This window comes from Macrobrachium rosenbergii, chromosome 59, assembly GCF_040412425.1.
Source record: "Macrobrachium rosenbergii isolate ZJJX-2024 chromosome 59, ASM4041242v1, whole genome shotgun sequence".
Taxonomy (NCBI): domain Eukaryota; kingdom Metazoa; phylum Arthropoda; class Malacostraca; order Decapoda; family Palaemonidae; genus Macrobrachium; species Macrobrachium rosenbergii.
In genome coordinates this window covers 23,722,454-23,735,610 of record NC_089799.1, presented here as the reverse complement: position 1 = coordinate 23,735,610, position 13,157 = coordinate 23,722,454, and the positions used below count along the sequence as shown (strand labels likewise).

The following is a 13,157-nucleotide window of genomic DNA, read 5'->3' as shown; positions in this document are numbered from 1 at the left end:
ATGATTCCCATGACAAAAGTACTGCTGCAGATGGATTCTGGGTACCAACTCAAGAAAGGAGGCAACAGAATTAACCATCTGATGTTCATGGACAACATCAAGCTGTATAGTAAGAGCATTAAGGAAATAGCTGCCCTAATCCAGACTGTAAGGATTGCATTTGGGGATATCAGGATGGAGTTTGGAATAGAAAAATGCGCCTTGGTCAACATACAAAAAGGCAAAGTAACAAGGACTGAAGGGATAAAGCTACCAGGCGGGAATAGCATCAAACACATAAATGAGACAGGATATAAATACCTAGGAATAATAGGAGAGGATATAAAACACCAAGAGATGAAGGACACGATCAGGAAAGAATATATGCAGAGACTTAAGGGGATACTCAAGTCAAAACTCAACGCCGGAAACACGACAAAAGCCATAAACACATGGGCAGTACCAGTAATCAGACACAGCGCAGGAGCAGTGGACACGACGGCTGAACTCCGCAGCATAGACCAGGAAACTAGAAAACACATGACAATACACAAAACACTACACCCAAGAGCACTATACATAACACGAAAGGAAGGGGGGAGAGGGCTACTAAGCATAGAGGACTGCGTCAACATCGAGAGTAGAGCACGTGGGCAATATCTGAAAACCAGTGAAGACGAGTGGCTAAGGAGTGCATGGGAAGAAGGACTGATAAAAGTAAAAGGAGACCCAGAAATATATAGAGACAGGAGGATGAAAAACAGAACAGAGGAATGGCACAACAAACCAATGCACAGACAGTACATGAGACAGACAAAAGAAATGGCCAGCAAAGAAACATGGGAATGGCTACAGAGTGGAGAACTCAAGAAGGAAACAGAAGGAATGCTAACAGCGGCACAAGATCAGACCCTAAGAACCATATATGTCCAAAGAACAATAGATGGAAATAACATCTCACCCATATGCAGGAAATGCAATATGAAAGACGAGACCATAAACCAATATGAAAGACGAGACCATAAACCACATAGCAAGCGAATGTCCGGCGCTTGCACAGAACCAGTACAAAAAGAGGCATGATTCAATAGCAAAAACCCTCCACTGGAGCCTGTGCAAGAAACACCAGCTAGCTTGCAGTAATAAGTGGTACGACACCAACCTGAGGGAATGATAGAAAATGATCAGGCAAAGATCCTCTGGGACAATGGTATCAGAACAGACGGGGTGATACGTGACGTTGATTGACAAAATTAAGAAGAAGGTACCACAGCATTGTCGTAATACCATGGGATACCAGAGGAGATGAGAAAGAATGAGAAAAAATTGATAAGTATCAAGACCTGATAATCAAAATAAGAAGGATATGGAATGTGCTAGTGGGAATTGTACCCATAATCATAGGGAACACTGGGCACGATCCCAAGATCCCTGAAAAGGAATCTTGAAAAACTAGATGCCGATGTAGCTCCAGGACTCATGCAGAAAAGTGTGCTACTAGAAATAACGCACATAGTGAGAAAGTGATGGACTCCTAAGGAGGCAGGATGCAACCCGGAACCCCACAGTATAACAACCGCCCAGTCGATTAGGATGACTGTGATAGACCAAAAAACAAAAGATAATAATAATAATAATAATAATAAATAATAATAATAATAATAATAATAATAATAATAATAATAATAATAATAATGAACGAGAATAACCGTTGAAATTTCTCTTATATTGAAATGGAAATATCACGATCAATGTACACTGAACCCGAGTAATAATTACACATATTCAAAACAATCCACTTGGTAGTTTTGGTTGTATTGTAATGTTATATTTAATCTTTGGTTATGGGCAACTGTTGCAGGGTACATGTGGTGTTGTGGAAGTTTCACTGCCTCATTACAACCCTACTGTTACCACGATCGATGGTTTTATTTTCAATAATTGTCAAAGTTTTTCACATTCAGAGCATAAAGAAATCATAATTGCTATTCACAACCTTTAAAATTCAGTAATGGTTAAAGCTTTTCGTATTCAAAGCAGGAAGAAAAAATCAAAATTGCTATTCACAACCTTTAAAAATTAATAATCGTCAAAGTTTTTCATATTCAAAGCATGAAGATGAACTCAAAATTGCTATTCACAATCTTTAAAACTCAATAATTTCAAAGATCTTCATATTCAAAGCATGAAGAAGAACTCAAAATTGCTATTCACAACCTTTAAAATTCAATAATTGTCAAAGCTTTTCATATTCAGAGCATGAAGACAAAATCAAAGTTGCTATTCACAACCTTTAAAATTCAATAATTTCAAAGCTCTTCATATTCAAAGCATGAAGAAATCAAAATTGCTATTCACAACCTTTAAAGTTCAAACAAACAGAAATATCTACAGTCAGGTGCGCTAGACGTGACCTCGGGGCAAATTAGTGATAAAAAATAATAAAAAAAAAAAACAGCAGCGAAAACAAACCAATGTCAGGGAAATGAGTCGGTGTGCCAAATGGAACTTTGGCACTTTCTTCTCCCAATTACGTCCTAATTTTGTTGACAATTTAGAACATATTTTTTACTTTTCGAAGTCGTACAAAATGCGATGATTAAGACTAAGAGCATAGAGGATAAAAATGTAACTTCATGAAACTATTAAATACACATATATATATATATATATATATATATATATATATATATATATATATATATATATATATATATATATATATATATATATATATATATATATATATCTTTTTATATATAAATTCTTTAAAATTCGATCACCCATAATTTTTTATGTGTAGATGATTGTCCAAATAAATAGACTTTAAAGAATTCAATACAACTGTGACAAATTAAAATTTTACGCGAGGTACATGACTCACGTAAAATTCTCTTGACCCAGACCGTAAATGAAGTCTTTGAAAGATTATAATCCAAAAATACCTCTCGTTAATTGCCGGCACAGGAAAGAAATTTAATGTTCCTTTCATTTCCTCCGCAAGTGCGAAAAGAATGACCTTGAAGCTACGGGTCTCTTTCCTTCTGAATGGAGGAACTGAGAGAAGGTTTGATCTATAAAAGACCGAGCGGAAAATCTTTTCCTCACATTCGTCGATCACACTCACTCAGAATGGTAGGTCTTCTCTCTCTCTCTCTCCCTCTCTCTCTCTCTCTCTCTCTCTCTCTCTCTCTCTCTCTCTCTCTCTCTCTGTGTTTGTTGAATTATGTTGTAACTCCTAACCAAATCATACACACACACACACTATATATATATATATATATATATATATATATATATATATATATATATATATATATATACATATTGTATAATGTAAGTGTTGTGTTTTGGGTCATTTCTTCTTTCAGGGGGCGGTTTCATAGAATATGCAAGACAATAGTCTGCCACATTCACCGTTATTTACACAGCGAAGTTTCCCCATGTAGAAAACTTCGAATACATTATCTGCTCTTTATAACAAATTGTTATCATCCTATATTTCTTGCAAGCACTCTCTAATTCTATGGATATTAAAGACTTCCCATGCCAGTACCTCTTCCATTCCTCCTATCCAGCTCTTTCTACGTTTTCCCCTCCTCCTACCTCTCAACATTTTTTAATTATACACTCTGTTCACCAACCAATCATCTTATATTCTTTCAACATGGCCAAACCATCTCAAAACATTCCAGTCCATATATTCCCTTACAATGACCTTTTTTAACACGTTTATGCAGCCACACATTTCCCACCTCTTCAATCTTTTTAACCTCTCGGATATTTCAACTTGTCTTCCTTAGACACGAAACTGCTTATTTTCCAGATCTTTTGCGTATGACGCGTTTTTCCTTCCTATAGTTAAACGGTAACTCCTCTTTGATTTTTTGTATTATACAAACATCAATTGCCTCTATTAAGTACCTACAGTAATAAAAGGTTCCCATTTTCCTACCGCCCATATTAAGTCTCATTACTGCATCTTCATGATTTCCATTTACCGTCTTACACTTACTCTTGCTTCTGTTCATTTCCACCTTTCCTCTTACAAATATTTCCTAGAACTTCCTCCTGGATATTCAGTTTTCCTTAATGATCTCAGGTCAACACTATCATTAACAGCAATCATTTATTCATTTTCGTTACCTATAACTCAACCTACCGAGACATTGTAAACTTTGTCCTATATATATTTTTACACAGAACGAGTCAATCTCCCGTTTAGATATTAAAACATTTTTTTGATAAACTTCATCACCAGACATCATCAGCACCACTATATTACTCCTCTGTCACTTCTATCCTATAATAAGGGGAAACAAATATTAATTCCGTAGTTTTCGATCACTATTTGCAAAATCGATGATGTCCTCTTCTGTAAAAATCTTCTATAGCTTTTGTTGCTTCATATGATTTCAGAAAAACTTATCATTGTGCTTGGAGCCCCTTCACACACTTCAGCACACGCCTCTTTCAATCCGCCTAGCCAATACTTACTTGTTTTCTGCCTTTGAGTTCCTCCTAGAACTTAAAAAAATACATAATTTTCAGCAGCATATTGTTTTCCCCTTCTCCACATGGCCAGATCATCTCAAAGTTAGCTTAGCAGTCCCTTGGTGTATTCCAGTTGAGTTTCTAAAGATTCTTCTTCCATCTCATTGGCTTCATATCCTCATATTTAATTTAAGTTACCTCCAATTAAAAACAAAAAAATTTTCACCATCGTTTGGATCTATTCTCAATATACCAGAAATCAAACAACAAAACATAACATTCAACACCAATTTTTTTATTCCAAAAAATTTATTTCTTTTTCGTTTTTGCATGTTTAATGCAAAAGCACTCTGATTCATAAGTATTTACTGAATGCCACATTGGCAACACTTTCAACGGCCCCATTTTCTTTCCAGGTTATACAACGTATTGTGTATTGAATCCCATGTTGAAAAGAATTGAAAATATTATTAAAATAATACTTTTTGTCATTTCATTGTAGGTATTTGTGAAGTTCGCCTTAACTTTGTCTCTTGTGGCTTCCTGCGTCTTTGCTGACGGAGGCTACGGAGGACATGGAGGATCCTTCGTAGGTCAAGGACTGCATGGAGGTTCCTTTGGTGGACATGGAGGTTCCTTTGGTGGACATGGTGGTTCCTTTGTTGGACATGGAGGTTCCTTTGGTGGCCATGGAGGCTCATTTGGAGGCCGTTATGGAGGCTTTGGGGGAGGATCTGGTACTTCCTTCAGTGTAGTAAACCTGGGACATACTGGATCCTTCGGAGGTGGATACGGAGGTCGCGGTGGATTCTCCGGAGGTCATGGAGGATTCTCTGGAGGTCATGGAGGATTCGTTGGTGGCCATGGAGGATTCTCTAAAGGTCTTGGAGGGTTCTCTGGAGGTCATGGAGGATTCTCTGGAGGTCATGGAGGATTCGTTGGTGGCCATGGAGGATTCTCTAAAGGTCTTGGAGGGTTCTCTGGAGGTCATGGAGGATTCTCTAAAGGTCTTGGGGGATTCTCTGGAGGTCATGGAGGATTCTCTGGTGGCCACGGTGGATTCTCTAAAGGTCTTGGAGGATTCTCTGGAGGTCATGGAGGTTTCTCAGGTTCCTATGGAAAGTAAATTATAAACTGGACCTTTCCTCACTATAAACATAACTTATTTTCATAGAATATAATAATTATGTTCAAAATAATGCCATCTACGCATCATATCTTTTTGTAAAAAGCCTAACAAATTTCTAGATAAAAACACCCTCTTAAATTTTATATGACTAATTTTGGAATAAAAAAATGAATAAGTTTCGTGTCTTAATGAAAACCTTTATGAATTACATAGAAAAATATACACTGGAAGTCACTTGAAAATTATGACCTTCTAGCAACAAAGAATAAAAAACGAATGAATACATACGTATTTCTTATTTAGAATCATTGTCAATGCTTTTGTAGTATGAAATTTGTGTTGACTATTTTCATTGGCTCCGTCTATACCGTCTATAACAGTAAAAGAGCATCTATGAAATAATGAGCTAACAGGCACAGAACCAAGTCCACGAGAGTTAATTTTAAATTCCATGCATGTAATAGTATTTACGAATATCATCATCAGTATTTACGAATAATATCACCACGAAATCTTGAATTTAGCAAAATTTTCTTTCCCATCTGAAACACACTGGGAAGTCAATGAACTTAACATAAGTAAAGAATCTGAAGGACTCTTTCCGTTACTCGGAAACTGACGTGACCCAGGTGTAAAACAGGAAAGCTTTTCATTCCCAACTTAAATTTACACTCTACCAAAACATGGGACATTCAAATCAACAAGACAAACCACTATTTTATCATATATTTTTCCTGGGTATCAAAATAAGACTGTGTCAATCGTTTAATCGTTTTCAAAACCTAGAGTAGTCAAGAGTATCGTAGCACAAAGAAAAACGCTAAAAACGTTGATGGATTTCATAATCATAAAACGCCCTGAGACTATAGTCATTAACCAACACAATAATCCAGCAAGAGATGTCGAATATGTTTGGAAAAAAGATTATTCTCATGTAACATTTTCATACGAGGTTAAATACCTCCAGGATCAGAGTTGCTTAAAAACAAGAATGTACATATTGATAAGTAATTTACTTAAAACTCACGAAGACAGGAAAGTCATGAACAGAGTTTATGCGACAAATCATGTACAAGTCGAGGAGAGCTGAAAGGAACACGTGGATTGCATAAAACACAGTTACCCAAGCACTATCATTATCTGAATGGCTACTCTTCTTGTCACCTGTTTGTAACTGGTATTCCCAGGTCTTTATTTCTCATCATATGAAGCATTAACTGTGAAATGATCATGGAGGTCCAGTGATTTAACTTACTTCCAAGAAACTTTCAACAGCCATTTTAAGTTTTGTCAGATGTAAAGAAACAACTTTTCTACACTAATATAGCAACCGGTGCCTTAGAGGTCAGTGCGTTGAAAACATGAAAGATTTTGAGCTAGAGTAAGTTACGTATCTTTGTCTCGCCTGCACTCAACTTTAATCATATAATTCAGTCCAGAAAATCACAGTTGGTTTCACAATTTACGCATCTATTCCATTGTCAGAAAAAGCTTTACATTTCTGCATTCTGATGTAATGGAGATTTGAAATGACACTTATAAAAAAAATTAAATTATAATATTATGTACGGCGTAAATGGCTATCCTAAAGTAACAAACTGATTCAATTTCGTGCCTTCCTGTCTATGCAATCAAGAGGTTGTAGAATGGAAAGACCCCAAAAGTTTAAGAGGATTACATGTGAGATGCTTCAGTTTGGGGAGTGAAAATATGACTGATTGGCTGGCCAGTATGTGTAAGGTGTATGTTTACGAGAGAATAACGATTTTTGTATCGAGGTAAATATTATAGTGGAAGTCTATACGCATTACGAGGACATAACATATTACAGGGAAGTAACATATACCAGGAACGAGTATTGTTAGATATACATTGGGAAAGTAAGACTGATCACGAAAAGATCACAAGGAAAGAACAGGATGGATTTAGACTAGGGAGATAATGTGTAAAGCAATTATTTAGTATATAATAATTTTCGCAGAACAATGAAATGTTTCGCAGTAGAAGAAAAATATTTCGGATGAATGGTGATGAAGAAAATGTATCTAGATTAATATTCTATTTCTTGTGTAAAAATGAAACCTGTTGCGATACAAATTTGGAGATTGGTTGGTTTGGTTTGAACATGAGTAACAGGCAAGAGTGTGTTTGTCATTTCTGTATGGTTTTCTTATAACATTATGGGAAAGGTGATGCGAGAAGTCAGGTTTAGATGAGTCTTCTATTCATGCGTATTAAATAGCTAATAACACTAACGTTTTTATTCCAAGGAGTCGTCCACGATTCAGCAATTAAAGTATGTAATTGACGACGCCAGATTTTGTTTTTTCTCTAGAGGATTTCATTGTGGGAGGAAACAGTTTCATGCTGGGATGTCTGTCTTTCTCTCCTTTATCTAACTCATCAGCTGAAAACCATTTTGGACAGTCTCAGTAGGCTGTAAGCCGTAAAGGGCTTCAAAGGGAAAGCAGCCCGCAGGAAGAGAGAGACTAGTTATAGGAAAAGCTAATAATGAAATACATATGAGGAACAGGGAAAAAAAACCTCTGCAGAGAGACTAGTTATAGGAAAAGCTAATAATGAAATACATATGAGGAACAGGGAAAAAACCTCTGCAGAGAGACTAGTTATAGGAAAAGCTAATAATGAAATACATATGAGGAACAGGGAAAAAACCTCTGCAGAGAGACTAGTTATAGGAAAAGCTAATAATGAAATACATATGAGGAACAGTGAAAAAACCTCTGTACAGAGACTAGTTATAGGAAAAGCTAATAATGAAATACATATGAGGAACAGGGAAAAAACCTCTGCAGAGAGACTAGTTATAGGAAAAGCTAATACGAAATACATATGAGGAACAGTGAAAAAACCTCTGTACAGAGACTAGTTATAGGAAAAGCTAATAATGAAATACATATGAGGAACAGGGAAAAAAACCAGGAGACGTCAGCAGAAAGCAGGAATGAATTCCTTCCCCACTTAAACATTTGGAGGTCAGAAGGGTCCAGAACTGCACAACGTCAATCATTCCACATTTTAGCTGTAGTCAAGATAAAACTCCTAGCAAACTGGGTAGAATTAAACCTGATAAAGGAAAACTAAACACTGCTTGTGGCAGTGGTCTGACTGGTGTTGCCATCAAAATCAGATAGATCAGGTAAAGAAGAGTGCACAGGATGTTTTTCATTGTAGTACGTTTAATGTAACTAACATAATAAACAGACTTTACGTCTGTTCCACAAGTCAGCAATAAGAGTTAACAAAATAAACCAAACTAATGACATAACTCAATCCAAACATTTAAGATGAGAGTCAGCACCCGAAGCGTGAAGGACAAAACCGAACAATTACTGTATTTTCTTATTTTGTTCCCTTTGTTGTTTATTGCTAATTCGCTCATTTTACTTTTTATTAATTGCTTTTGTACTTATTTTTCCCGACTGGGCTGCTATCCCTGTTTGAGCTCTACGGCTTGCAGTATTCTACTTTTCCAATTAGGGCTGTTTTTTTTTTTAATATATGTATATATATATATATATATATATATATATATATATATATATATATATATATATATATATATATATATATATATATATTATGAAATAGTCTAGTACTTTTGCCAGACCAAGGGAAACCTTTTATTCTGTATGTCGCTCATGAGTGCACGCTTGGAACCCATCTTCAGTTCCCAGTATTTATACTTTTTTTTTTTGTCTATTGGAAACCACACAATGAGAGTTATTCTATACTGGAGTCTGAAGGTGAATAGGAATAGTAAATGTCAATAATATATTATTAACATTTATCATGAATTATCTATGCAATCAAAATTATTCTCAATGCTGGGTGTAAATTCATAAATGAATCATTTGATATTGTATGTTCCAAATAATTGAATGCCGGTACAAGAAAACACGGATAATTAATTCCAATTAACATAAAATTTACCAAAATAACATAAAATTAGCTAATTAATTATTTTCTCTGGAATGAAATATTAATTAACACGAATTAAAATGTTTTGCCATTTACAGAATACTTTCGACCATGACCGTGTATAACCACTTAAATATTTTATACCCAAAGCATCTCAAGTAATTAACTCCGGAGGAAAGAAATTTAACGTTCCTTTCAATTCCTCCTCAAGTGAGAAAAGAATGACCTTCAAGCTACGGACCTCTTTTCTCTCTGGAGGGAGGAACTGTGAGAAGGCTCGATCTATAAAAGGCTCAGTAAAATATTTTTTCCTCGCATTCGGTGATCACTCTCAATCAGCATGGTAGGTAGCAATCTCTCTCTCTCTCTCTCTCTCTCTCTCTCTCTCTCTCTCTCTCCTGTTTCCGTATATGGTGACTCATAATCAAAACACACGCATTCCTATATGCATGGATTTTTGTCATATCATCGTGATATTTTTATGTACCCAAATATTAAGCTACAAATGTCGTTTAATTTTCAATTTGAACTACCCCGGATAAAACTGAAGGGGAATTATAACTAATAAATGGTTCGTCACCTGGCAGATTCGATCCACCAACGGCAACTGCCTCCGACTTCTGTGATGAGTTCTCCTACCATTCGGCTGTCAAGAGAGTTATAAACTGATACAGACTACAGTACATATGCCCGTCGAGTGCATCAATCCACTCCCCACCATGACAGCCGATTGGTAAATTTGAAACAGTTAGTTATTTTTGATGCCAACTAAGCATAAATGCATGCATTCTATGGGCATATGTACAGCAGAGTCGGCATCATCTCATACCTCTATTGACACCCGAATGGTAAGAGAACTCATCACTGAAGTCATAGGTAGTTGTTGTAGTTGGATCGAATCTTACAGGTGACGAACCACTTGTTAATTATAATTCATTTAAGGTATTATTACCGGGGAAGAAGAAATTGGATATTATACATTTGTTGCTTAATGTTTGTGAACTACATATATAAATGAATATATACATATATAGTATATATATATATATATATATATATATATATATATATATATATATATATATATATATATATATATATATATATATATATATATATATCCGCAGTTTTCAGTATATCTGAAATTACCTGGGTTCCTTTTTTTTAAGTTTTTCTATCACATTTTCCATGATAACATCCCTTACTTTTTCATAGCCACTATTACACTATATCAGTCACCCTCTAGTTCACTTATTCTGACTCACTTTACTGTCAACATAAAAACATTTCATTATTCTTTAATACTGAAATTAATCACCAGAAAGCATCAACACTTTTGCATTGCTTCTCCGTCCATTTTTTCCCCTAATGGGTTAAAAGAGACATTAATAGCAGTGGAAATTTCTCCTTAATTGAAATGACGATGATGTGGAAAACTTGTGTAGCCTCTGTTTCTTTATAGGTGCTGCTGAATGTTTCATTGTCAACTTTTCAAAGATTATATATGTATATTTGCTACTGGAGTTAGATAATGTGATACATCTGTAATTATATGTTGTAAATAAGGTGTCATAAAAAAATATGGATAATGAATTGGTTATTTCGTTGCAGGCATTCTTGAAATTCGCCTTCACATTGTCCCTTGTGGCTTCTTGTGTCTTTGCTGATGGAGGCTATGGAGGACATGGAGTTTCCCTCGGAGGACATGGAGGTTTCTTCGGAGGTCATGGAGGTTCAGTGGTTGTGAGTCATGGAGGCTCCCTGGGAGGTGGGTATGGTTCTGGTGTCCTTGGAGGTTCCTTCGGAGGACGTGGAGTGCATGGAGGTTCCTTCGTAGGACATGGAGGCTCATCTGGAGGCGTTTATGGAGGCCACCGGGGAGGTTCTGCCACCTCCTTCAGTGTATTCAATTTGGGACATGCTGGATCTTTGGGAGGTGGATACGGAGGTCATGGTGGAGTCTCTGGAGGCCTTGTAGGTATCTCTGGAGGACTTGGAGGAATCTCTGGAGGACTTGGAGGAATCTCTGGAGGTCATGGAGGATTTTCCAAAGGTCTTGGAGGAATCTCTGGAGGTCATGGAGGTTTTTCTGGTGGCCATGGAGGATTCTCTACAGGTCATGGAGGAATCTCTGTAGGTCATGTAGGTCATGGAGGAATCTCAGGTTCCTATGGAAAGTAAATAATTATCTAGACCTTTCCCAGCTATCAACATAACTTATTTTCATTGAGTATTATTGTTCATTTCAAAATAATGTCTTTTATGTGCCCTGTTTTTATAAGGAAAACATTTGACAAATTGCTAGACATAAACATTGTCTTGTATTTTATATTACTAATTTAAAAATTTTAAAAAGTTGACAATTGTCGAGTTTTTATGAAAACCCTTGTTAATAAAAAAAATATATATACAATAAATATTACTTGAAGTTATGACGTTGTGTAACCAGATTATTAAGAAAAGTTTATGCATATTTATTTCATATTTCATAGTCTATGTAAAAGTGAAGAGCATCTTCGAAATCTCACTAGAATGATTCAAGAACTATACAAACAGACAACGGAATACATTAAAAGTAAAAAAAAAAAAAAATAAATAAATAAAATAATAAAAAAGTGAACGTTATCATTTCAGAACTAATAAACCAATAAAAACAGAGCCGAGACCCACAAGAATTAATTTCAAATTTCATGCATGTAATGGCACATAGGAACGTTATCGTTAGGAAATCTTGAATTTATCAAAAGTTTCTTTTCCATTAGAAATGCAAAAGGACGTCGATGTTCATAACACAAGTGCTGAATCTATGGGATTCTCATCGTTGCTGAAATAATAAGATGAGAACATGTAAAGTTTTCTTCCATAATTCACATTTCAGCAAAACATACGAATATTCGAAAAGTGTAGATAAAGCGATGCTTTATTTTATATACTAGGCTGAGACATCAGAATACGATGGAGGTAATCGTTATAAAAACATAGATTAACCTAGATTTTTGCTGCATTAAGCATCAAAAACGCCAATGAAGCTGATGGATTTCATCAGTGCAATACGCCTTGAGACTATAGTTATCGACTAATGAAATAATCCAAGAAGGCATGTCCAATCTATTTGAACGTAAATTTACAATAATGTTAAATTTCTTTGAGGTTATGTATTCAAAATACCAATTATGTTCTGAAATAAGAATGCAAATTTGATAACAAAGTTCCCATCCTTCGTAATTTTCTTAAAACTCGCAAAGTCAGGCAAGTGATGAGTTACTATGACGAATTACCTGCGAATTGAGGGAAATTGCAAATCGCGGATATACGAAAGGAACACCTATGGATTTCAGCAGATAAAATTCCCAAGCACGATCATTAACCAATTCGCTCCTCTCCTTGTAATCTGTTTTTAGCTGGTATTCCCAGGTATTTACTTCCAGTCATGAGAAGCATTAGCTGTGAAGTGTTGATGAAGGTTTAGTAGTTCTTCGTTGGGAGGGTGGGTTCCGTTCTCAGCTAGCACTCTGCTGGCCGCGAGTTCGAATCTCCGGTCGGCCAATGAAGTATAAGAGGAATTTATTTCTGGCGACAGAAATTAATTTCTCGTTATAATGTGGTTCGGATT

At 35.7% G+C, this 13,157-nt stretch overlaps 1 protein-coding gene across 1 annotated transcript; it reads left to right on the top strand.

The window, feature by feature from the left end:
- Positions 1 to 12,208, top strand: LOC136837629 (uncharacterized). The gene is made up of 4 exons (XM_067102506.1): positions 1 to 147; positions 4,976 to 5,595; positions 10,132 to 10,201; positions 11,156 to 12,208. Exons 1-4 carry the CDS (start codon positions 1 to 3, stop codon positions 11,723 to 11,725), a joined length of 1,407 nt encoding a protein of 468 aa, XP_066958607.1. The 3' UTR covers positions 11,726 to 12,208.
- Positions 12,209 to 13,157: the final 949 nt, after the last annotated feature.